Raw genomic sequence first — 24,589 nt, forward strand, 5'->3', positions numbered from 1 at the left:
ACCAATACACACAGTCAGTTAGGAAAGCAAAGGCTAGATTTTTCAAACAGAAATTTGCATCCTGCAGCTCTAACTCCAAAATGTTCTGGGACACTAAAGTCCATGGAGAATTAGAGCACCACCTCCCAGTTGCCCACTGCACTGAGGCTCGGAAACACTGTCACCACCGATAAATCCACGATAATCGAGAATTTCAATAAGCATTTCTCTACGGCTGGCCATGCTTTCCTCCTGGCTACCCCAAACCTGGCCAACAGCCCCGCACCTCCCGCAGCTACTTGCCCAATCCTCCCCAGCTTCTCCTTCATCCAAATCCAGATAGAAGATGTTCTGAAAGAGCTGGAAAACCTGGACCCGTACAAATCAGCTGGGCTAGACAATCTGGACCCTCTCTTTCTAAAATTATCCGCCGCCATTGTTGCGAACCCTATTACTAGTCTGTTCAACCTCTCTTTCGTATCGTCCGAGATTCCTAAAGATTGAAAAGCTGTCGCGGTCATCCCCCTCTTCAAAGTGGGTGACACTCTAGACCCAAACTGTTACAGACCTATATCCATCCTGCCCTGCCTTTCCAAAGTCTTCGAAAGCCAAGTTAACAAACAGATCACTGACCATTTCGAATCCCACCATACCTTCTTCGCTGTGCAATCCGGTTTCCGAGCTGGTCACGGGTGCACCTCAGCCACGCTCAAGGTACTAAACAATATCATAACCGCCATCGATAAAAGACAGTACTGCATCGACCTGGCCAAGGCTTCCGACTCTGTCAATCACCGTATTCTTATCGGCAGACTCAACAGCCTTGGTTTCTCAAATGACTGCCTCGCCTGGTTCACCAACTACTTCTCAGACAGAGTTCAGTGTGTCAAATCGGAGGGCCTGTTGTCCGGACCTCTGGTAGTCTCTATGGGGGTACCACAGGGTTCAATTCTTGTGCCGACTCCTTTCTCTGTATATATCAATGATGTCGCTCTTGCTGCTGGTGATTCCTTGATCCACCTCTAAGCAGACGACACCATTCTGTATACATCTGGCCCTTCTTTGGACACTGTGTTAACAAACCTCCAAACGAGCTTCAATGCCATACAACACTCCGTCCGTGGCCTCCAACTGCTCTTAAACGCTAGTAAAACTAAATGCATGCTTTTCAACCGATTGCTGCCCGCACCTGCCCGACCGACTAGCATCACTACTCTGGAAAGTTCTGACTTAGAATATGTGGACAACTACAAATACTTAGGTGTGTGGCTAGACTGTAAACTATCCTTCCAGACTCATATTAAGCATCTAAAATCCAAAATGAAATCTAGAATCGGCTTCCGATTTCGGAACAAAGCCTACATCACTCATGAAGCCAAACATACCCTCGTAAAACTGTCCATCCTACCGATCCTCGACTTCGGCGATGTCATTTACAAAATAACCTCCAACACTCTACTCAGCAAACTGGATGCAGTCTATCACAGTGCCATCAGTTTTGTCACCAAAGCCCAATATACCACCCACCACTGCGACCTGTATGCTCTTGTTGGCTGGCCCTTGCTACATATTCGTCGCCAGACCCACTGGCTCCAGGTCATCTACCATAACAACACCCACCCGTAGCACGCGCTCCAGCAAATATATCTCACTGGTCATCCCCAAAGCCAACACCTCCTTTGGCCGCCTTTCCTTCCAGTTCTCTGCTGCCAGTGACTGGAACGAATTGCAAAAATCGCTGAAGTTGGAGACTTATATCTCCCTCACTAACTTTAAGCATCAGCTATCTGAGTAGCTCACCGATCGCTGCAGCTGTACACAGCCCATCTGTAAATAGCCCATCCAACTACCTACCTCATACCCAAATTGTTTTTATTTACTTTTTTTGCTCTTTTGCACACCAGTATTTCTACTTACACATCATCATCTGCACATCTATCACTCCAGTATTAATTTGCTAAATTGTAATTACTTTGCTACTATGACCTATTTATTGCCTTACCTCCTTACTCCATTTGCACACACACTGTATATAGATTTTTTTTCTATTGTTATTGACATTACTTTTGTTTATCCCCCCAAGGTGCTTCTACACCTGCATTGCTTGCTGTTTGGGGTTTTAGGCTGGGTTTCTGTACAGCACTTTGTGATATCAGCTGATGTAAGAAGGGCTATATAAATACATTTGATTTGATTGATCCCATGTGTAACTGTGTTGTTGTTTTTTGTCGCACTGCTTTGCTTTATCTTGGCCAGGTCGCAGGTGTAAATGAGAACTTGTTCTCAACTGGCCTACCTGGTTAAATGAAGGTGAAATAACTAAAAAAATATGTGCCCTTCTTTGCGAGGCATTGGAAAACCTCCCTGGTCTTTGTGGTTGAATCTGTCTTTGAAATTCACTGCTCGACCAAGGGACCTTGCAGATAATTGTATGTGTGTGGTACAGAGATGAGGTAGTCATTCAAAAACACTATTATTGCACACAGAGTGAGTCCATGCAACTTATTATGTGATTTGTTAAGCATATTTTTACTCCTGAACTTAATTAGGCTTGCCATGAGGGGTTAAATATTTTTATTTATTTAACTATGCAAGTCAGTTAAGAACAAATTCTTATTTATAATGACGGCCTACCCCGGTCAAACCCTAACTTGGACGACATTGGGCCAATTGTGCGCCGCCCTATGGGACTCCCAATCACGGCCGGTTGTGATACAGCCTGGAATCGAACCAGGGTCTGTAGTGATGCCTCTAGCACTGAGATGCAGTGCCTTAGACTACTGCGCCACTCGTGAGCCAATACCTATTAACTCAAGACCTTTCAGCTTTTCATTTTTAATTCATTTGTAAAAATGTATAAAAACACAATTCCACTTTGACATTATAGTGTATTGTGTGTGTGTAGGCCAGTGACCAAAACATCTCAATCCAATCCATTTTAAATTCAGACTGTAACACAACAAAATGTGGAAAAAGTCAAGGGGTGTGAATACTTTCTGAAGGCACTGCAGCTTTTAACAAAGATCACATGATGAAATGGACAGGCTTTTGTTGATTTCAGTATTTGCTATAGTATTGGAAAAGAAATATAGCCACCCACTCTAGCTCTGATGCAATAGACTTGTCAATCTATACAGCCTTGTGCCATACAGTTCTATTCCCTTTGTCCCCTCTAGATGTATTGACGTCCTGGAGTTGTCGGAGCGTATGGACCTGCTGAAGTTCCACTACCACACTCTGAAGCTATACGGCTCGGTCTGTGCTCTGGGGAACAACCGCGTGGCTCACGCCCTATGCAGTCATGTTGACGAGTCCCAGCTGTTCTACGCCATAGAGAACACCTACCTGCCTGGACCAATGAGGAGCGGCTACTACGACCTGCTCATCAGCATGCACCTGGAGTCGGCCAAGAGGAACCGCCTCATGACCAACAAGGAGTTCATCGTGCCCATGACAGACGAGACACGCAGCATCAACCTCTACTCAGACACTGACAACTCCCATGCTTTACCAGGGGTGGGCCTCACTACCTGCCTGCGCCCCAAACTCCACTTCTCCCCCACTGGCTTTGTGGGGACAGACCTGGACATCTACACCCTCAGCCCATTCATCCCCCTACAGGTAAAAAGCCTCAGGCTGATGGAGCAAGAGCGGAAGGGTTTTCTGTTTGAACTGACCAATGGTGATTAATGTCTCTCTCCTGTAGGTGCTGAAGGCGAAGGCCCTGACCATGCTGACAGAAGCTGTACAAGACGGTGGTCAGGCCATGAGGGATCCTGTAGGAGGCAGTGTTGAGTTCCACTTTGTCCCCATCCTCAAGCTCATCAGCACCCTGCTCATCATGGGCGTGTTCGAGAATGAAGATGTCAAGCACATCCTGAAGATGATAGAGCCCACGGTGTTCAGTGGCGAGGCAGAGGCTGCTGCAGAAGAAGCAGAAGCCACAGCCAAGGGCGCGGGGAGCCAAACGCTGGCGCTCAAAGAAGGGGGGGAGGAGGTGAAGGAGGAAGAGGAGGGAGCAGTAGAGAGCGGACATGAAACAGAAATGGAGGACGAGGGGATGGGTGAGGAAGATGAGGAACTGGAGGCAGAGCTGGAGGAGCCGGTAGAAAAAGAGGAAGAAGAGGAAGAAGAGGAGGAGGACGGAGAGAAAGTGGATGGAGAGAAAGGTGCTGAGGAGACGGAGAAGGAGGTGACGCCTGGAGAGGCAGACGGAGAGGCAGAAGAACAAGTAGGTCTGGAAGAGGGATTACTGCACATGAAGCTGCCAGAGTCTGTCAAGCTACAGGTTGGTGTGTGTCTCTTATCACATCACTGTAACTTTCAAAATCCTCCAAAGTTTGACCAATTATACTAATCAATATTGCTTCATCTCATGTCTTTTCCTTTCTGTCCGTCAGATGTGCACTCTGCTTCAGTATTTCTGTGACTGTGAGTTGCGCCACAGGGTGGAGGCCATCATAGCCTTCTCAGACCAGTTTGTGAGCCAGGTGCAGGCCAACCAGAGAGCCCGCTACAACGAGCTCATGCTGGCGTTCACCATGAGCGCTGCCGAGACTGCCCGCAAGACCCGCGAGTTCCGCTCCCCACCGCAGGAGCAGGTACCTTCAGCCTCCGTGTACCGTCCCGCTTATAACAGTACATGAACGGTGACAACAACGTGTTGATTTTCACCTGCAGGTCAACATGCTGATGAACTTTAAGAGCATTGCGGAGGATGAGGAGTGTCCTGTGCCTGACGAGGTCCGCGATGCCCTGCTGTCTTTTCACAAGAACCTGCTTGCACACTGCGGTCAGTCAAACTCATTCAGTACCTATATCGCCAAATGTAACTTAGAACGTCACTTGTATACATGTATATAGCCGAAATTTGAGGTGAGCAGCTAGTGTCAATGGTCTTTCATCCCTCATGTCACCGTCAGGTGTACACATTGAAGAGGAAGAGGTGGAGGAGGAGTTGGATATGTCTCTCAAAGGACGACTCTTCAGAATGTTGGACAAGTTGAGGCACCTCCGCAAGAAGAAGGTAGAGGAGGAGCCGGAACCTGTAGAAGAGACCAAACCCAGTGAGTCTCACTCTTTATCACTTGTCCCACTGAAAAACAGTAAAATCAAGCCAAAGATGTACCTTCAATGCCAGAAGACAATCTGAATGATTGATTGATTGCATTTATTGGATAATTAATTAATGTAACGTTTTGGGCGACCTGACCAAATTCACATACAGTTGAAGTCGGAAGTTTACATAAACTTAGGTTGGAGTCATTAAAACTCGTTTTTCAACCATTCCACAAATTTATTGTTAACAAACTATAGTTTTGGCAAGTCGGTTAGGACATCTACTTTGTGCATGACACAAGTAATTTTTTCAACAATTGTTTACAGACAGATTATTTCACTTATAATTCACTGTATTACAATTCCAGTGCGTCAGAAGTTTACATACACTAAGTTGACTGTGCCTTTAAACAGTTTGACAAATTCCAGAAAATGATGTCATGGCTTTAGAAGCGTCTGATAGGCTAATTGACATCATTTGAGTCAATTGGAGGTGTACCTGTGGATGTATTTCAAGGCCTACCTTCAAACTCAGTGCCTCTTTGCTTGACATCATGGGAAAATCAGCCAAGACCTCAGAAAAGCAATTGTAGACCTCCACAAGACCTCTTCATCCATGGGAGCAATTTCCAAATGCCTGAAAGTACCACGTTCATCTGTACAAACAATAGTACGCAAGTATAAACACCATGGGACCGCACAGCCGTCATACCGCTCAGGAAGGAGACGCGTTCTGTCTCCTAGAGATGAACGTACTTTAGTGCGAAAAGTGCAAATCAATCCCAGAACAACAGCAAAGGACCTTGTGAAGATGCTGGAGGAAATAGATACAAAGTATCTATATCCACAGTAAAACGAGTCCTGTATCGACATAACCTGAAAGGCCGCTCCGCAAGGAAGAAGCCACTGCTCCAAAACCGCCATAAAAAAGCCAGACTACGGTTTGCAACTGCACATGGGGACAGAGATTGTACTTTTTGGAGAAATGTCCTCTCGTCTGATGAAATAAAAATAGAACTGTTTGGCCATAATGACCATTGTTATGTTTGGAGGAAAAAGGGGGAGGCTTGCAAGCCAAAGAACACCATCCCAACCGTGAAGCACGGGGGTGGCAGCATCATGTTGTGGGGGTGCTTAGCTGCAGGAGGGACTGGTGCACTTCACAAAATAGATGGTATCATGAGGCAGGAAAATTATGTGGATATATTGAAGCAACATCTCAAGACATCAGCCAGGAAGTTAAAGCATGGTCACAAATGGGTCTTCCAAGTGGACAATGACCCCAAGCATACTTCCAAAGTTGTGGCAAAATGGCTTAAGGACAACAAAGTCAAGGTATTGGAGTGGCCATCACAAAGCCCTGACCTCAATCCTATAGAAATTTGTGGGCAGAACTGAAATAGCATGTGCGAGCAAGGAGGCCTACAAACCTGACTGTTACACCAGCTCTGTCAGGAGGAATGGGCCAAAATTCACCCAACTTATTGTGGGATGCTTGTGGAAGGCTACCCGAAACCTTTGACCCAAGTTCAACAATTTAAAGGCAATGCTAACAAATACTAATTGCGAGTATGTAAACTTCTGACCCACTGGGAATGTGATGAAAGAAATAAAAGCTGAAAGAAATAATTCTCTCTACTATCATTCTGACATTTCACATTCTTAAAATAAAGTGGTGATCCTAACTGACCTAAGACAGGGAATTTTTACTAGGATTACATGTCAGGAATTGTGAAAAACTGAGTTTAAATGTATTTGGCTAAGGTGTATATAAACTTCCGACTTCAACTGTAAGTTTAGTTTTTGCATCTATTACTTTCAATTTTGTACACTAGCTTCAAACAGCTGCAAAAAAAAAAATGGGTTATTGAAAAGATATTTCGCAGTGGTTTACAATGATTCTCTAGACTTGTTTTGTGCTTGTTTTGTCACATAAACTGACATTTGGCGAACTATTCGAATTTTAGCAACCAGCAAATGGCATAGTGATTTCTGCATATTGCACCTTTAAAAGCAGGAGGCTGCTCCAGCTGGAGACAACATTACAAAATTGAAATGTCAGTCTAGTCATGGGATAATTTCATTCGGTTTCAACAATCAATCAATCAAGTGATGCCTCTTGTTTATAACCTCCCCTCTCTCTCCTCTAGGCACCCTCCAGGAGCTAATCTCCCACACTATGATCCACTGGGCCCAGGAGTCGTTCATCCAGAACCCTGAGCTGGTGCGTCTGATGTTCAGCCTGCTGCACCGTCAGTATGACGGGCTGGGGGAGCTGATCCGGGCCCTGCCCAAGGCCTACACCATCAACGCCATCTCCATAAAGGATACTATGGACCTGCTGGAGTGCCTGGGACAGATCCGCTCGCTGCTCATCGTCCAGATGGGCCCCGAGGAGGAGAGACTCATGATCCAGAGCATCGGGTCAGTAGTACACAGTAGACCAGTAAAATAATTTACTATACAGAAAACTGGATGGATTGAGGATCAACAGGAGGAACTGAGAGTCAACATGAGCCTTCTCTCTCCATCAGAAACATCATGAGCAACAAAGTGTTTTATCAGCACCCCAACCTGATGCGAGCGCTGGGCATGCACGAGACTGTCATGGAGGTGATGGTCAACGTGCTGGGTGGTGGCGACTCCAAGGTAAAGTGGTTACGTGGCTCATAACAACAGGATCAATGCTTGGCTGAAAATGGGAATGCGTTAAATGGTATTACGCCGTAGTCAGTGGATTCCCCTTGCGTGTGTTCCTCCGCAGGAGATCAGATTCCCTCGTATGGTCACCAACTGCTGTCGTTTCCTGTGCTACTTCTGTCGTATCAGTCGCCAGAACCAGCGTTCCATGTTCGACCACCTCAGCTACCTGCTACAGAACAGTGGCATTGGCCTTGGTGAGGGACATTGATATCTTCCAATTGGCTCATTCATCCCCCCCTCCTCTCCCCTGTAACTATTCCCCAGATCGTTGCTGTAAATGAGAATGTGTTCTCAGTCAATTTACCTGGTAAAATAAGGGTTAAATCAAAAATCTTCTGCCAATACAAGTTTGTATTCTTATAAGGTTAGGTTGACATAATCCCTCTAAAGGCAGAATAGTTTGTCTGTGTGTTGGGACTGAACATGTTATGGATGTCTTTCAGGAATGCGTGGCTCCACCCCTCTAGACGTGGCTGCAGCATCCTGCATTGACAACAATGAGCTGGCTCTGGCTCTACAGGAACAAGACCTGGAGAAGGTTGGACAGCCTCAACAAACACGTGCAGTTTCTCTGAGGCAGCTGCATATAGCACATTGGTCATCTCTCTTTCTGTCTCTTTTGTCCTGTGTTTTTCCTCCCAGGTGGTGAAGTACCTCGCAGGCTGTGGGCTCCAGAGCTGTCCCCAGCTCCTGGCTAAGGGTTACCCTGACATTGGCTGGAACCCGTGTGGCGGAGAGAAATACCTGGACTTCCTCCGCTTCGCTGTCTTCGTCAATGGTCTGTGTTTTGCGGACCTCGTAATGGAATACACTACTGTTGGGATGATGTCTTTCTGTTTACCTTTCATCACTGAGCGTGGTTTGGCTCTATGCCCCCCTGTAGGAGAGAGCGTAGAGGAGAATGCCAATGTGGTGGTGCGTCTTCTGATCCGTCGGCCAGAGTGTTTTGGCCCGGCCCTGAGAGGAGAGGGTGGGAATGGCCTGCTGGCTGCTATAGAGGAGGCCATCAAGATCTCTGAAGATCCTGCCAGGGACGGCCCCACCGTGAAGAAAGACAGGCGCTTCCCCGGCATGTAAGAGCCAAACCACCGAGGCACTGATTGAATATCTACAGTATTTACTAGTGTAGTAGATGAGAACATGTTCTCCTTTGACAAGTTTTGGGCCTGCGTGTTGATTCTTCCTTCTTCACTGGTAGGTTCCCTGGTGGGGAGGAGCAGCACGAGGAGAACAAGGTTCACCTGGGGAATGCCATCATGTCCTTCTACTCAGCTCTCATTGACTTGCTGGGACGCTGCGCTCCAGAGATGCATGTGAGTACTGAGCATTGGAAAACATTGAGAGAGAAGCCAAGGGTTATGGAATGGAGCTGGCAAGCTGCTGCGGTTCATTCTAAGACGTTGCTATTTGTTGTTTGCCCCGCAGTTGATCCAGGCTGGGAAGGGCGAGGCTCTGAGGATCAGGGCCATCCTGAGGTCCCTGGTGCCTATGGAGGACCTGGTGGGAGTCATCAGCCTGTCTGTCCAGATACCAGACTTTGGAAAAGGTGAGTCCGAGGCAAAACCATTTGGATTCAATGAACTCTTGTGCTGGCTCAAGGAAAGAGAATCTTGACGTCTTGATGAGGAAATGGAACAACAGAGGGTTTAAGTTTAGTTTGATCATAATATATTCAATTTTATATCTGTAATTAGTCAGAATCGTTAAATAATGTGAATCCTAACATTATTCTCCTCTTCCAACTTCCCTCTGTCTTTTTGTGACGTCTAGATAACAGCGTCATTGAACCCAAGATGTCTTCCAGTTTTGTGCCGGACCACAAGGCTCCCATGGTGCTGTTCCTTGACAGAGTGTATGGTATTGACAACCAAGACTTCCTGCTTCATGTGCTGGAGGTGGGCTTCCTGCCTGACATGAGGGCAGCTGCTTCTCTGGACACAGTGAGTCATCCTCTCTCTATCTCACTACTCATATACACCACATAAGACATTCACCTTGTCTGCGCTTTACGCTCCTCATTGATTTAGGTGTCATATAAACACTTGCTTTGTATTGAATAGGTAGTGTGTGGACTTTTGAATGCAGCGAATATGACCGTTTAAAGGGATCTCTCCCCACTAGGCGGCTTTCTGCACCACAGAGATGGCCCTGGCACTGAACCGCTACCTCTCTCTGGCCGTGCTGCCCCTCATCACCAAGTGTGCCTTTTTGTTCGCTGGCACTGACCACCGGGCCATCATGATCGACTCTATGCTGCACACCATCTACCGTCTGTCCCGCGGACGAGCCTTCACTAAGGCCCAGAGGGATGTTATCGAGGAGTGTCTCATGGCTTTGTGCAAGTGAGTTGGACTTATTACCCTGGCACGGTTCACCTTCTAACTGTCGTTATCTAAAATCTGTCTTTCTGCATTGCATAAGTGGATTTTTTTTCTTTGTTCCCCCTATCAGTTAATGTTAATATCTCCTGGACATTGGGATGTCCTCTTCCGTAAACTATTTGTACAGTGAACTTTTAGTGAGTTGTTTAACCATGTTTGATGCATTTATTTTCTTATTATTATTTATTTCGATTATTTACATGTGCTGATTTATTTGCCTCTATTTCTTAGGAATCTGCGGCCATCCATGTTACAACACCTGTTGAGAAGGCTGGTATTTGATGTGCCAATTCTCAATGAATATGCCAAAATGCCACTCAAGGTATGGACATGTCTTAACCGGTCATTGTCCAATCAAAACTTTATAGAAACAAAACAAATAAATGAAGATGGCCACGTCAAGATAGTCAATGAATTTATCATCCAGATGTTAGTATGCCAAATGAAGCTGATTTCATAATCTTATTTTGTTGGCTGCAGCTTTTGACCAATCACTATGAGCGTTGTTGGAAGTACTATTGCCTGCCCAACGGCTGGGGCAACTTTGGAGTGTCATCAGAGGAGGAGCTGCATCTAACCCGTAAACTCTTCTGGGGCATCTTTGAGTCCCTGGCCCACAAGGTTACACTATTACACTGCTCTGTCAGCTGCATGGAAACCTAGGAAATGTTTTCCTCCAATAAGAAAACGTTGATATGGTATATCATTGTAGAATTTATTTCCGCTATGTCCTCTGGTTCTGGTTTCAGAAATTTGATGCCGAGCTGTTCAAAATTGCCATGCCGTGCATATGCGCCATTGCTGGCGCCATCCCTCCAGATTATGTAGATGCCAGCTACTCCTCCAAGACTGAGAAGAAAGCTTTGGTGGATGCAGAGGGAAACTTTGATCCCAAACCAGTGGAGACCACAAAGTAAGACCCTAGAATGGGAGAAGGCAGTAAACCAATAGGAGAATACTCTAAAACAATTTATAAACTGGGTGGTTTGAGCCCTGAATGCTGATTGGCTGAAGGCCATGGTATATCAGACCGTATACCATGGGTATGACGAAACATTTGTTTTACTGCTCTAAGTGCGTTGGTAACCAGTTTATAATAGCAATAAGGCTCTTCGGTGGTTTATGATATATGGCCATTATACCAAGGCTAAGGGCTGTGTCCAGGCACTCCGCGTTGCGTCATGGGTAAGAACAGCCCTTAGCCGTGGTAAATTGGCCATATACCACACCCCCTCGGGCCTTACAGCTTAAATAGATAAGACACCGTATCAACGGACAGTGTTGATATTTTTATAAATATTACACAACATCCTCTGCTTTTAGCTACTGTATAGTAAGTTATGACAATGGCGTACTGAAGTCTACAATGTTTTGTATTACAGTACTATCATCCCTGAGAGATTGGATGGCTTCATCAACAGATATGCTGAGTACACACATGACAAGTGGGCCTTTGAAAAGGTCAGTAAAAATATCAACTTGAAGTATTTGTGTATCAACATCAGTTGTACAATGTACGGTGTAACTGAAGTAATTTGCTGCATGTCTGTTCACCTGCAGATTCAGAATAACTGGACGTATGGAGAGATGTTGGATGAAAATTCAAAAACTCACCCCATGCTCCGACCGTACAAAACGTTCTCCGAGAAGGTAAGAGGCACAGTTGATCATTTTCTTCCGCAATGCATAGTGATTTCTGTCAACCACCGCAGGTCTTTATGTTGCTGCTCACTGATGCCCTCTGTCTGTAACGATCTCTTCCCTTATAGGACAAAGAGATCTACCGTTGGCCCATCAAAGAGTCCATGAAGGCCATGATTGCATGGGAGTGGACTCTGGATCAAACGAGGGAAGGAGATGAAGCCAAGGCTGAGCAGAAGAAGGCAGCTCGGAAGATCTCTCAGACTGCGCAGGTACAGAGAAGTGGGAAGATCAAAGGATGAATAACCGTTCTTCAGATCAGACAGAGATGATGAGAAGTCTTAACGAACGTTACGAACACAAATATGTGTCTTTCAGGCAACATATGACCCCAGCCATGGCTACAGTCCCCAACCAATTGAAATATCCCACATGGCACTGTCAAGAGAGCTGCAGGTATGATGACACTGAAGTTTGGACCGTCCGTCTTATTTGCTTCACACGTTGTTATTTGACCATGTTTTTTTTCTTCTTTTAATTTCTCATTTGCCCAGTCAATGGCAGAACAACTTGCAGAGAACTATCACAACACCTGGGGTCGAAAGAAGAAGATGGAGCTGCAGTCCAAAGGTCAGAGGTCATTCTGTTCTGGGGGGAAGAAAAGGGAGGATATAGACTACAGAATTACCAGTCACCTTTCGCTTTTAGCAAAGTTAATGGCAACTCTGTGTGTTTTGACTGTGTGTAGGAGGAGGCGCCCACCCTTTGCTTGTACCCTATGACACCCTGACAGCAAAGGAGAAGGCACGAGACAGGGAAAAGGCTCACGAGCTTCTCAAATTTCTTCAACTCAATGGATTTGCAGTCACCAGGTAAAAGGAGAAGTCATTGACGTTATAGAAGCAACTGAATATGTATTAACAAGTCATGCTTTTTAATGCTTTCTCTAGGGGAATGAAAGACATGGAGTCAGACATCTCATCTATCGAGAAGCGCTTTGCCTATGGTTTCCTGCAGAAGCTGTTGAAGTGGATGGAGATCGCCCAAGAGTTCATAGCTCATCTTGGTAGAGTGGGCTCTGGGAGGAGGGTGGATGATAATAACCAATGAAATAGTGCTCAATTAATGTCAGTGTTGACATTTCACTTGTTAACAACACTCCAAAATGTTTTTCTTGTGTGTTTTTCCAGAGGCTGTGGTGAGCAGTGGCAGAGTGGAGAAGTCGCCTCATGAGCAGGAGATCAAATTCTTTGCCAAGGTGAGAGCAGAATCATTTTGAAACAGGCCCGACTCGAGGGGAGGACAGATGACATTTGATCCAGCTGTTACATGTTTACTGCAGGGGTATAACAATATATGTGATGATGAACTGTGTTTGTCTCAGATCTTGTTGCCCCTGATCAACCAGTACTTTAAAAACCACTGTCTGTACTTCCTGTCCACACCGGCCAAAGTCCTGGGTAGTGGAGGACATTCCTCTAACAAGGAGAAAGAGATGATTGCCAGGTAACTCTCGGTCACATCGTCTTAAGTATATTGTTACGCCTCACTTTAGTTAGTTGGCTTTAGCCACTTTTATCTCTATTCATCCTCTCAAGTCTCTCTTTTGAACCTGTGCTGTAATTTCTCCTTTTCTCGTACCTTTATTTTCATAATTCATTCCCTTTCTCTGCATTTCCTCCTCTTTTTCCTGTTGGATTTCTCTCCTGTCGTAGTATCTTCTGTAAAATGGCTGCTCTGGTGAGACACAGAGTTTCTCTCTTCGGTAAGACATCCGCATTGTCCTGATGATTTAGTTCTGTCTCGTCCAGTCAGCCGTTGTCTTTTCCCTTATGTTTTCCTCTGCACTATTTAAGGGAACGACGCTGCTGCTATCGTCAACTGTCTTCACATCCTGGCACGATCACTCGATGCAAGGTAATCGGCACTTGTCGGAAAATGTTTTCACAATCCGAATACAAAGGTATTCGATCAAGATTTTCTCATAGCCGTCCTTTTTTATCCCTGCTCCGTATTCCTCAGGACGGTGATGAAGTCTGGGCCTGAGATTGTGAAGGCAGGGCTCCGGTCGTTCTTTGAGGGTGCAGCTGATGATATCGAGAAGATGGTGGAGAACCTCAAACTGGGAAAGGTGTCTAAAGGCAACCAGGTAAGAGCAAAGTGTCTACAAGTGAAACAGGTAGGAATTGAACAATTCCAGAACTGTTGCCTTTTGGTCTGAAATGTCTTGCCCTACTGTATGGTCCGTCTACAGCAGGTGAAAGGCGTGTCCCAGAACATCAACTACACCACCATTGCTCTGCTCCCAGTCCTCACCTCCCTGTTCGACCACATCTCTCAGCACCAGTTTGGAGATGATGTCATGCGTGAGTCATATGCCATCACAGCAGTCATGTGATGACACAGCATTCATGTGATGACACAGCATTCATGTGATGACACAGCATTCATGTGATGACACAGCATTCATGTGATGACACAGCATTCCAGTTTACTTCCTCTCAAAACTGTGAAAAGTGTCTAGTTGATTTAAAAAAAATGCTTTATTATTATTAAATTTTTTTGTGTCTGTGTTCTTGGTGGTCAGTGGATGATCTCCAGATGTCGTGTTACCGCATCATGTGCGCCATCTACTCCCTGGGCAGTGTCAAGAACCCTCATGTGGAGAGGTGAGTCTGGGTCAGGCTCTGTTTCTTACGTTTACATTTACGTCATTTAGCAGACGCTCTTATCCAGAGCGACTTACAAATTGGTGCATTCACCTTGTGATATCTAGTGGAACAACCACTTTACAATAGTACATCTATATCTTTTTTTTTTGGGGGGGGGGTAGAAGGATTACTTTATCCTATCCCCCCCCCCAAAAGATATAGATGTACTATTGTAAAGTGGTTGTTTCTCTGTGTGAACGGCACAGTAATACAACACCTGATCATCTGTGAGTTTGACTGGCCTTGACATCCCTCCTCCAGGCAGAGGCCAGCCCTGGGGGAGTGTCTAGCCCATCTGGCGGCTGCTATGCCTGTGGCCTACCTCGAGCCCCATCTCAATGAGTACAATGCCTTCTCTGTCTACACCACCAAGACCCCCAGAGAAAGAGCCAGTGAGTGCCCATCTGCTCCTGTGACTTGTTCTCTGTCCAACCCTGACTTTTGAGTTCCTCAACACTCTCTCCTCTAACCTCCGGTCTCTCTCTCTCTGACTCTCTCGCTCTGTCTCTGTCCATGTCCATAGTCTTGGGTCTGCCCAACGAGGTCCAGGAGTTATGCCAGGACATACCAGAGCTAGACGTTCTGCTGAAAGAGATCGGGGACTTGGCAGAGTCAGGTGCCCGTTACACTGAGATGCCCCATGTGATCGAGATCACTCTGCCCATGCTGTGTAACTACCTGCCTCGCTGGTGGGAGAGAGGAGTAGAGAACTTCCCTGAGCTGGAGGGCCAGATCTGCACCGACGTCACCTCTGACCAGCTCAACCAGCTGCTGGGCAGCATCATGAAGATCGTGGTCAACAACCTGGGCATTGACGAGGCCTCCTGGATGAAGAGGCTGGCTGGTGAGGTTGCCACAATGCTATGTGTGTACTATGCCTGTCTGTGTGTGTTTTCTTGCCATCTCACCATGGCCACTCCTCTTCTATCCCTAGTCTTCTCCCAGCCTATTGTGAGCAGGGCCAGGCCAGAGATGCTCAAGTCCCATTTCATCCCCACCATGGAGAAGCTGAAGAAGAGGACAGGGAAGGTGGTGGCCGAGGAGGACCACCTGCGTATGGAGGGGAAGGCCGAGGGGGACGAGGAGGAGGGCACCATCAGGGATGAGTTTGCTGTGCTCTGCAGGGACCTGTACGCCCTCTACCCTCTCCTCATCCGCTATGTGGACAATAACAGGTACAGCACACAGGCAAACTAGTGGCCAGTCATGTTTTTTCTTTAGAAATGTACACCCTATCATAGCCAGTATTCTACTGTACACTAACAGTCCATGTTAGAAGCCATTCCCCCTGCCAGTTGTCTTTGCCTACATGTGTGTTGTGGTGTTGGCGGTCTCTCGGTCACTAGAACCTTAAAGAGATGTCCTCCATTTGCAGGGCGAGGTGGTTGACATGCCCGGACCCAGATGCAGAGGAGCTCTTCAGAATGGTTGGAGAGGTCTTCATCTTCTGGTCCAAATCTCATGTGAGTAAATGGTTGAAAGGTGACAACTTTTTCTGTCATATCACCAGCAGCATACCACCTTGCATCCCACTGCCGGCTTGCCTCTGAAGCTAAGCAGGGTTGGTCCTGATCGGTTCCTAGATGGGAGACCAGATGCCGCTGGAAGTGGTGTTGGAGGGCCAGTAGGGGGCACACTTCTCTCTGGTCTTAAAATTATCGAATCCCAATTCCCCAGGGCAGTGAAGGGGACGTTGCCCTGCGTAGGGTGCCGTCTTTCGGATGGGACGTTAAACGGCTGTCCTGACTCTCTGTGGTCATTAAAAATCCCATGGCACTTTTCGTAAGAGTAGGGGCGTTAACTCCGGAGTCCTGGTTAAATTCCCGACCTGGCCCCATTTCCATCATGGCCACCTAATCATTCCTAATTCGCATATATCACTCCTTACCGCGCAAACCATGCAAGCTGATATGTGGTGAGCGTTCTGGCACAAAATGGTTGCCATGCGTCACCCAGGTAAGTGCCACACATTGGTGGTGGATGAGGTGAGTTTCCCCCTTACTGTGTAAAGCTCTTTGAGGTCTAGTTGGTGCTATATAAACCCAATCTGTTATTATTATTATTATTATTATTATCTTTCTCTTTCTTGTGTCTCTGTAGAACTTCAAGCGAGAGGAGCAGAACTTTGTGGTGATGAATGAGATTAATAACATGTCTTTCCTCACTGCTGACAGCAAGAGCAAGATGAGCAAGGTGAGACCACCAACCTTCAGCGTTGAGGTGATGTGACATGTTAGACTGATGTCAGCGGATTTGGGAAGACTATGAATTTCTGAAACGTCGATCATAAATGAGGTCATCATTTACGCCGGCGTTTCATGTCCTGCGTCATTTGCTTTCAAATGTTTCAGCAGCAAAAAAAAAATAAAAGATGTCTCACGTACTTAATTGTCAATTCATTCATTGATCTTCTCCTAGCCTATTGGAGCTAACCATGTTGTGTTTAATTTACCTATACAAATCGGGTGTATCTTTTTCAAAACTGTGTACTTGATATCTGCATAGCACAATGCTGTATCATCACTGACAATAACCCCACAGAAAAGGCTCTTCTTTCAAGTCTTTTCCCTACGACATCTTCAGCAGGTATTGTATATTGGAAGCCTTTTAAAAACGTTTTTTTTTTTTTTTTTTTTTGCTAGATCATTTTGGCAACTTTTCAGCCGTTTTTCATGCCGGCCTTGGCCTCTCTCTCTCTCTCTCTCCGTTTGAGGACTAAGAGAAGCATACGATCCTAATCTATAAGATTAGGCCGTGTATATGTCAGTAGAGCGGTCGAGTATTGAAACGTTAGCAGGTGTGTTAAGTGTTCTCTCTTTGACTGTCCCTTGTCCTCTTTTTCTGTGTTGATGCTGGGTTTCCAGGGCAGCGACTCAGAGGTTAGACTTTTGTTTCTGCACGACCACTGTGCTGACCGCATGGCACCTCACTTTGAGGGGCTTTTCATCAACCCCTCCGACACACTGGCACACCGGGACACCACAACCACGCTTCTAGCGTGTTCCAATACAACACCCACACACAACTAGCAGCCAAATACTTTGTATATAGAGACAGGTGTGCATGTCCACTCAGTAACTAGCTACGTGTTTCGCACTCTACTGCAACACCAATGGGACGAAACTGGGTCCAGCATTTCACATGTTTATATCTGCACTATGACACACAGAAATAGAAAACAGTTGGTCTGTATTGACTTACATGCGTCACTGATATGCTTTGGATCCAGTTACCCTGTCGACGACACTGGGGACAGGCTTGTGTTCCCATATCTAGACGGTGACATACACTCAGCTAAACGTCAACTCTTAGTCTCTCATAAAACATTTACTGGTCATCTGCATAGAATTACATTCATAAGCACACTTGTGTGACCGAGTGTGTGACGGGCACAGTAGAAAAGGCCAGATAAAAAAAAGCACACATGCAGCATACTGATACAACACTATTGGATGAAGGGCCGGGCCACCGTGGGCCACCCTCAGTCCTGCCAGTGTGTGACGGAGGGAGTCTGGAGGCGCTTGATGAAAGTACTCTGCCTTAGAGTCGGGCTCATGACACTAGGCTCCGCACTAGGCCTGCCCAAAGCAGCAGTGGGAGCAGAGTGCCATCATCCTGCCAATGAGTTTGCACTTAGTTGATTGTAGTTGGGTTGGAGTCATGTCTTTACTTTTCTGTTGAAGGTTGGTTGGTCTATAGCGTTTGTGATCAAGCTCCCTCCACAAGGGGATGCTGTTAGCCCCCCTCTCTGCGCTCAGCACTGACTCCCTTTAACTGCCGTGTCAGACCATGGCTGTTCTTCATCATTATCCGCCAGTCAGTCTCCACCCACCCACCTGTCCCACTTTAACCCTGACCTGACACTATATTTAACAGGACTGAAGCAGGTCTCTGGAACGAGCTCTATACTACCCTATGTAGAATATGCCCGATGTGACTTTACCTCACCTCATTCTATTTTAATCAAACCCGTCTTCTAAAATCTCCCTTAAAACCATCGCACCCACCTTCCTCTAAACCAGCCTTATTCGTAACACACTCCTTGCATTGAAGTACTGTTTTGGAGAAGCGGTTGAATCTGCCTGGACTTATCAGTGGCTTTGAAACACTCCTACCACTCACACTCACAGGGAAACGTAACGGGGAAAAGCTAGGTGCGTGAAAGGGCATACTCTGAGATGCAGATACATAGAGCAGTTCACTGTAACACATTGTTCTCACTTTTCACCACTGCAGATTCCCTTAGTCCTTCAGTGCGTTTATCTACGACACATTCTCTGTTCGTAGCGACTTTGCCATAGAAGTAGCAGTTAGAATACTCATTTAATAGGATCTCTATGGGCTTTGCATCCTCTCCTGTTTTGTGGGGCGGCCATTACTGTGGGGTCCTCCGTTATCTTCACTCCTTTGGCCGTCCTCAGCCTGCTGTATGACACACGCATACAAGCTTGCTGGGGACGTCAGAGAGGGCAGACAACAGACAATGTTCCCTCACAGAAACAGCACAGGAGTGCGGGAGGAGAGCACAGGGGCGACGGGACGTATCCCACGGACATTTGGTTTGCTTGTGTGATTTGCTAGTTGGTAGCTAACACCATTAGTCTGATTGTAGTTCCCATCAACATAATGCTACTAACAGCAAATAGTTTTGTGTGTTTTCAACAGGAGCTTCTGTTACTCTCCGACACCATGTAACGTATTCATTCTTCACCTAGTTCTGCTGGTGCCAAACCCACCTGAGAAACATACCGTAGAAGGTTGTTTTTCGCCAGTGTTTCCATCGAATGCTGGATGATTTTTCATGTGGACGTAATGTGTGTGTGTGTTGTAAGCATGTTTTTATCTGTGCAGTTTGACTGATTTCCTGTCCTACAGATCAGAATGATTTCCTTTCAGTTGTCGTCCCCCAACCCCATCACCCCCCCCCCCCAGTCCTTCTCAATACAGTATTACATTCTCACATTCCCCTCCCCTTTACCAGCCAGAGATTCGGATCGTTATGGTGCTGAGATGTAGCCCTCATTCTGGGTATCCGTAGGTTGCTCATTCAGTACATTGCTTGTCCACGCGCAGCAAACACTGAAGGATATGGTCATGTAAAGGAAGTGACCTAGACTCAAGGGTTCAGAGAGGAGTCCATGGCTCTTGATATTACAGGGTGTTAATTATTGGTATTGTGATAGCTACTGTCCGGGTGAACAGGTAGGGGGACACTGTCTAACTCAACAGGTCATTCAAACGAGAAGCAGTGGTCACATGTCCACTGGAATACAGGTAGCAAGCTGGGAATAATGCGTGTTGTGACATTGAATCAGTGCTGTCATGGGTTCAATGCTAAGCAGTGTTAATTGATACGTGGTACAGTGCCCCCGTATAGTGGGTGTGGCGCCAACCGTATGTATGAGGAAGACATGCGTAACGCCTTGGTCCCTCCTTATGTTCTCCAGGCTGGTGGCTCAGACGTGGAGCGTACCAAGAAGAAGAGACGGGGAGACCGTTACTCGGTGCAGACGTCACTTATTGTGGCTGCCCTGAAAAAGATGCTCCCCATCGGCCTCAACATGTGCTCCCCTGCTGATCATGAGCTTATCAACCTGGCCAAGATCCGATACTCGTTGGTAGTGTGCCCTCGGCTGTCTTGAATAACTCTGCCATAGTAACCATGTAGACTAGTCTTATGTGCCGGACCATAGGGCTGTATATCTAGACAAAGAAATTGTTCCCAAAATAAATATCTAAACATTTTTCTTCCAGAGGGACACTGATGAGGAAGTAAGGGAGTTCTTGCAAAACAACCTGCATCTTCAAGGCAAGGTAAGATGGAGTGGGTTGGTACAGTAAAGTGATACATGGTGTTCCCCCAGCTGCAGTGTGTGTTCCCCCAGCTGCAGTGTGTGTGTGTTGTGTCCAGGTGGAGAACCCGTCCATGCGCTGGCAGATGTCCCTGTATAAGGAGATGGCAGGGAAGGCTGAGGATGCTGACGCTCCAGAGAAAGTGGTGAAGAGGGTGCAGGAGGTGTCAGCTGTGCTCTATCACATTGAGGTGGTGAGTAGAGTAATACACCCATGTTCAATCCTACAGCATCAATATAATCCTACAGCATCAGTATAATCCTACAGCATCAATATAATCCTACAGCGTCCCTATAATCCTACAGCATCAATATAATCCTACAGTATCAATATAATCCTACAGCATCAGTATAATCCTACAGCATCAATATAATCCTACAGCGTCCCTATAATCCTACAGCATCAATATAATCCTACAGCGTCCCTACAATCCTACAGCATCAATATAATCCTACAGTATCAATATAATCCTACAGTATCAATATAATCCTACAGCATCAATATAATCCTACAGCATCAATATAATCCTACAGTATCAATATAATCCTAAAGCATCAATATAATCCTACAGCATCAATATAATCCTACAGTGTCCCTATAATCCTACAGTATCAATATAATCCTACAGCGTCCCTATAATCCTACAGCGTCCCTATAATCCTACAGCGTCCCTATAATCCTACAGCATCAATATAATCCTACAGCATCAGTATAATCTTACAGCGTCCCTATAATCCTACAGCATCAATATAATCCTACAGCATCAGTATAATCCTACAGCGTCCCTATAATCCTACTTGACACACATGGCATGATGTCAGTGGTGCCGTTTCTCTGTTCTTTCTTCTCTCACTTAGACGGAGCACCCCTTCAAATCCAAAAAGATGGTGTGGCACAAGCTGCTGTCCAAGCAGAGACGCAAGGCTGTGGTAGCCTGCTTTAGGATGACGCCACTCTACAACCTACCCAGGTCAGAGAGACTACCACAGTCTTGTATTCAAACACATATACACAGCGTGTCCAAAACATTAAGAACATATTAAGAACATAGATGAACATTAAGAGCATATATGTTGAGAGAATGCCACGAGTGTGCAAAGCTGTCATCAAGGCAAAGGGTTTGAAGAATCTAAAATCTAAAATACACTGCTCAAAAAAATAAAGGGAACACTTAAACAACACAATGTAACTCCAAGTCAATCACACTTCTGTGAAATCAAACTGTCCACTTAAGAAGCAACACTGATTGACAGTAAATGTCACATGCTGTTGTGCAAATGGAATAGACAACAGGTGGAAATTATAGGCAATTAGCAAGACACCCCCAATAAAGGAGTGGTTCTGCAGGTGGTGACCACAGACCACTTCTCAGTTCCTATGCTTCCTGGCTGATGTTTTGGTCACTTTTGAATGCTGGCGGTGCTTTCACTCTAGTGGTAGCATGAGACGGAGTCTACAACCCACACAAGTGGCTCAGGTAGTGCAGCTCATCCAGGATGGCACATCAATGCGAGCTGTGGCAAGAAGGTTTGCTGTGTCTGTCAGCGTAGTGTCCAGAGCATGGAGGCGCAACCAGGAGACAGGCCAGTACATCAGGAGACGTGGAGGAGGCCATAGGAGGGCAACAACCCAGCAGCAGGACCGCTACCTCCGCCTTTGTGCAAGGAGGAGCAGGAGGAGCACTGCCGGAGCCCTGCAAAATGACCTCCAGCAGGCCACAAATGTGCATGTGTCTGCTCAAACGGTCAGAAACAGACTCCATGAGGGTGGTATGAGGGCCCGACGTCCACAGGTGGGGGTTGTGCTTACAGCCTAACACCATGCAGGACGTTTGGCATTTGCCAGAGAACACCAAGATTGGCAAATTCGGAACTGGCGCCCTGTGCTCTTCACAGATGAAAGCAGGTTCACACTGAGCACATGTGACAGACATGACAGAGTCTGGAGACGCCGTGGAGAACGTTCTGCTGCCTGAAACATCCTTCAGCATGACCGGTTTGGCGGTGGGTCAGTCATGGTGTGGGGTGGCATTTCTTTGGGGGGCCGCACAGCCCTCCATGTGCTCGCCAGAGGTAGCCTGACTGCCATTAGGTACCGAGATGAGATCCTCAGACCCCTTGTTAGACCATATGCTGATGCGGTTGGCCCTGGGTTCCTCCTAATGCAAGACAATGCTAGACCTCATGTGGCTGGAGTGTGAGCAGTTTCTGCAAGAAGAAGGCATTGATGCTATGGACTGTCCCGCCCGTTCCCCAGACCTGAATCCAATTGAGCACATCTGGGACATCATGTCTCGCTCCATCCACCAACGCCAAGTTGCACCACAGACTGTCCAGGAGTTGGCGGATGCTTTAGTCCAGATCTGGAAGGAGATCCCTCAGGAGACCATCCACCACCTCATCAGGAGCATGCCCAGGCGTTGTAGGGAGGTCATACAGGCACGTGGAGGCCACACACACTACTGAGCCTCATTTTGACTTGTTTTAAGGACATTACATCAAAGTTGGATCAGCCTGTAGTGTGGTTTTCCACTTTAATTTTGAGTGTGACTCCAAATCCAGACCTCCATGGGTTGATAAATTGGATTTCCATTGATTATTTTTGTGTGATTTTGTTGTAAGCACATTCAGCTATGTAAAGAAAAAGTATTTAATAAGATTATTTCTTTCATTCAGATCTAGGATGTGTTGTTTTAGTGTTCCCTTTATTTTTTGAGCAGTATATATTTAGATTTGTTTAACACTTTTTTTGGTTACTACATGATTCTATGTGTTATTTGATAGTTTTGATGTCTTCACTATTGTTCTACAATGTAGAAAATATATACTGTGTGTGTGTGTGTGTGTGTGTGTGTATATTTACAGTTGAAGCTGGAGACTCATATCTCCCTCATTAACTTTAAGCACCAGCTGTCAGAGCAGCTCACAGATAACTGCACCTGTAAATAGCCCATCCAACTACCTCATCCCCATACTGTTATTTTTTTGTTGTTACTCCTTTGCACCCCAGTATCTCTACTTGCACATTCATCTTCTGCACATCTATCACTCCAGTGTTTACTTACTAAATTGTAATTATTATTTTGCCACTATGGCCTATTTATTGCCTTACCTCCCTTATCTTACGTCATTTGCACACACTGTATATATACTTTTTTTCTATTGTGTTATTGACTCTACGTTTGATTATTCCATGTGTAACTCTGTGTTGTTGTTTGTGTCGCACTGCTTTGCTTTATCTTGGCCAGGTCGCAGTTGTAAATGAGAACTTGGTAGTTTTAATGACTCCAACCTAAATGTATGTAAACTTCCGACTTCAACTGTGTGTATATATACAGTTGAAGTCGGAAGTTTACAAACACTTATTAAGTTTACAAACACTCATTAAAACTTGTTTTTCAACCACTCCACAAATTTCTTGTTAACAAACTATAGTTTTGGCAAGTCGGTTAGGACATCTACTTTGTGCATGACACAAGTAATTTTTCCAACAATTGTTTACAGACAGATTATTTCACTTATAATTCACTGTATCACAATTCCAAGTACCGTAAATTCCGGACTATAAGCCGCAACGTTTTTCCCAGGCTTTGAACCTTGCGGCTTAAACAATGATGCGGCTAATATATGTATTTTTCTCGCTTTCAATTTTTTTCTCCAAAAAAACACATTCTGTGACGTGCTCAGTTTTTTGGTGGCATGAAGCTTTCATTAGACCAATGAAATTGCCGAACGGGTTACGGTCAAACAACTTTTTTGTTTACTGTTTAGATTAAATCGAGCGCTCTCAAACTTCCCATCATTCTGATTACGGTAGTCATTTTGTCACCCTCATCATGGCAAAGACACGGAGAAATGCATATGATGCAGCTTTCAAGTTGAAGGCGATTGATCTGGCTGTTGGAAAAGGAAATAGAGCTGCTGCACGGGAGCTTGGTCTTAATGAGTCGATGATAAGACGTTGGAAACAGCAGCGTGAGGAATTGACTCAGTGCAATAAGACAACTAAAGCTTACTGCTAATTTTAAATGTTTTGTTACAAGCCGTGTTTCGTTAAAGCCTATTTATTTTTGTTACAAGCCGTGTTTCGTTAAAGCCTATTTATTTTTGTTACAAGCCATGTTTCGTTAAAGCCTGTGTAAAGTTCATTCGTTTCAATGTACCGGTAGGCACCTGCGGCTTATAGACATGTGCGGCTTATTTATGTTCAAAATATTTTTGTATGTATGTATGTACAGTGCCTTGCGAAAGTATTCGGCCCCCT

General features: G+C 45.7%; 1 protein-coding gene across 5 annotated transcripts in view; it reads left to right on the forward strand.

Annotated features, from left to right (window-relative positions):
* The window catches only part of LOC115154755 (ryanodine receptor 1), a 72,334-nt gene that overhangs the window by 20,870 nt on the left and 26,875 nt on the right, over positions 1-24,589 (forward strand). For 3 of the 5 annotated variants that reach the window (XM_029701300.1, XM_029701301.1, XM_029701303.1), the window contains exons 36-77: positions 3,156-3,600; positions 3,686-4,267; positions 4,380-4,580; positions 4,660-4,771; positions 4,902-5,045; positions 7,188-7,461; positions 7,572-7,686; positions 7,802-7,934; positions 8,184-8,278; positions 8,383-8,518; positions 8,624-8,813; positions 8,939-9,053; positions 9,166-9,286; positions 9,511-9,680; positions 9,862-10,082; positions 10,353-10,443; positions 10,602-10,742; positions 10,871-11,034; positions 11,504-11,582; positions 11,682-11,771; positions 11,891-12,034; positions 12,141-12,218; positions 12,317-12,392; positions 12,511-12,634; positions 12,713-12,828; positions 12,953-13,020; positions 13,147-13,268; positions 13,478-13,527; positions 13,619-13,679; positions 13,785-13,911; positions 14,017-14,128; positions 14,350-14,431; positions 14,735-14,865; positions 14,997-15,317; positions 15,408-15,648; positions 15,849-15,936; positions 16,574-16,666; positions 17,338-17,352; positions 19,921-20,091; positions 20,228-20,287; positions 20,385-20,519; positions 21,184-21,296. In XM_029701300.1, the coding sequence (XP_029557160.1) occupies positions 3,156-3,600; positions 3,686-4,267; positions 4,380-4,580; positions 4,660-4,771; positions 4,902-5,045; positions 7,188-7,461; positions 7,572-7,686; positions 7,802-7,934; positions 8,184-8,278; positions 8,383-8,518; positions 8,624-8,813; positions 8,939-9,053; positions 9,166-9,286; positions 9,511-9,680; positions 9,862-10,082; positions 10,353-10,443; positions 10,602-10,742; positions 10,871-11,034; positions 11,504-11,582; positions 11,682-11,771; positions 11,891-12,034; positions 12,141-12,218; positions 12,317-12,392; positions 12,511-12,634; positions 12,713-12,828; positions 12,953-13,020; positions 13,147-13,268; positions 13,478-13,527; positions 13,619-13,679; positions 13,785-13,911; positions 14,017-14,128; positions 14,350-14,431; positions 14,735-14,865; positions 14,997-15,317; positions 15,408-15,648; positions 15,849-15,936; positions 16,574-16,666; positions 17,338-17,352; positions 19,921-20,091; positions 20,228-20,287; positions 20,385-20,519; positions 21,184-21,296 (6,147 nt within the window). The remainder of the gene's footprint in view (positions 1-3,155; positions 3,601-3,685; positions 4,268-4,379; positions 4,581-4,659; positions 4,772-4,901; positions 5,046-7,187; positions 7,462-7,571; positions 7,687-7,801; positions 7,935-8,183; positions 8,279-8,382; positions 8,519-8,623; positions 8,814-8,938; positions 9,054-9,165; positions 9,287-9,510; positions 9,681-9,861; positions 10,083-10,352; positions 10,444-10,601; positions 10,743-10,870; positions 11,035-11,503; positions 11,583-11,681; positions 11,772-11,890; positions 12,035-12,140; positions 12,219-12,316; positions 12,393-12,510; positions 12,635-12,712; positions 12,829-12,952; positions 13,021-13,146; positions 13,269-13,477; positions 13,528-13,618; positions 13,680-13,784; positions 13,912-14,016; positions 14,129-14,349; positions 14,432-14,734; positions 14,866-14,996; positions 15,318-15,407; positions 15,649-15,848; positions 15,937-16,573; positions 16,667-17,337; positions 17,353-19,920; positions 20,092-20,227; positions 20,288-20,384; positions 20,520-21,183; positions 21,297-24,589) is intronic. The other 2 variants (XM_029701302.1, XM_029701304.1) reach the window with 1 other exon arrangement.

The sequence above is a fragment of the Salmo trutta genome, chromosome 19 (genome assembly GCF_901001165.1).
Source record: "Salmo trutta chromosome 19, fSalTru1.1, whole genome shotgun sequence".
Classification (NCBI taxonomy): domain Eukaryota; kingdom Metazoa; phylum Chordata; class Actinopteri; order Salmoniformes; family Salmonidae; genus Salmo; species Salmo trutta.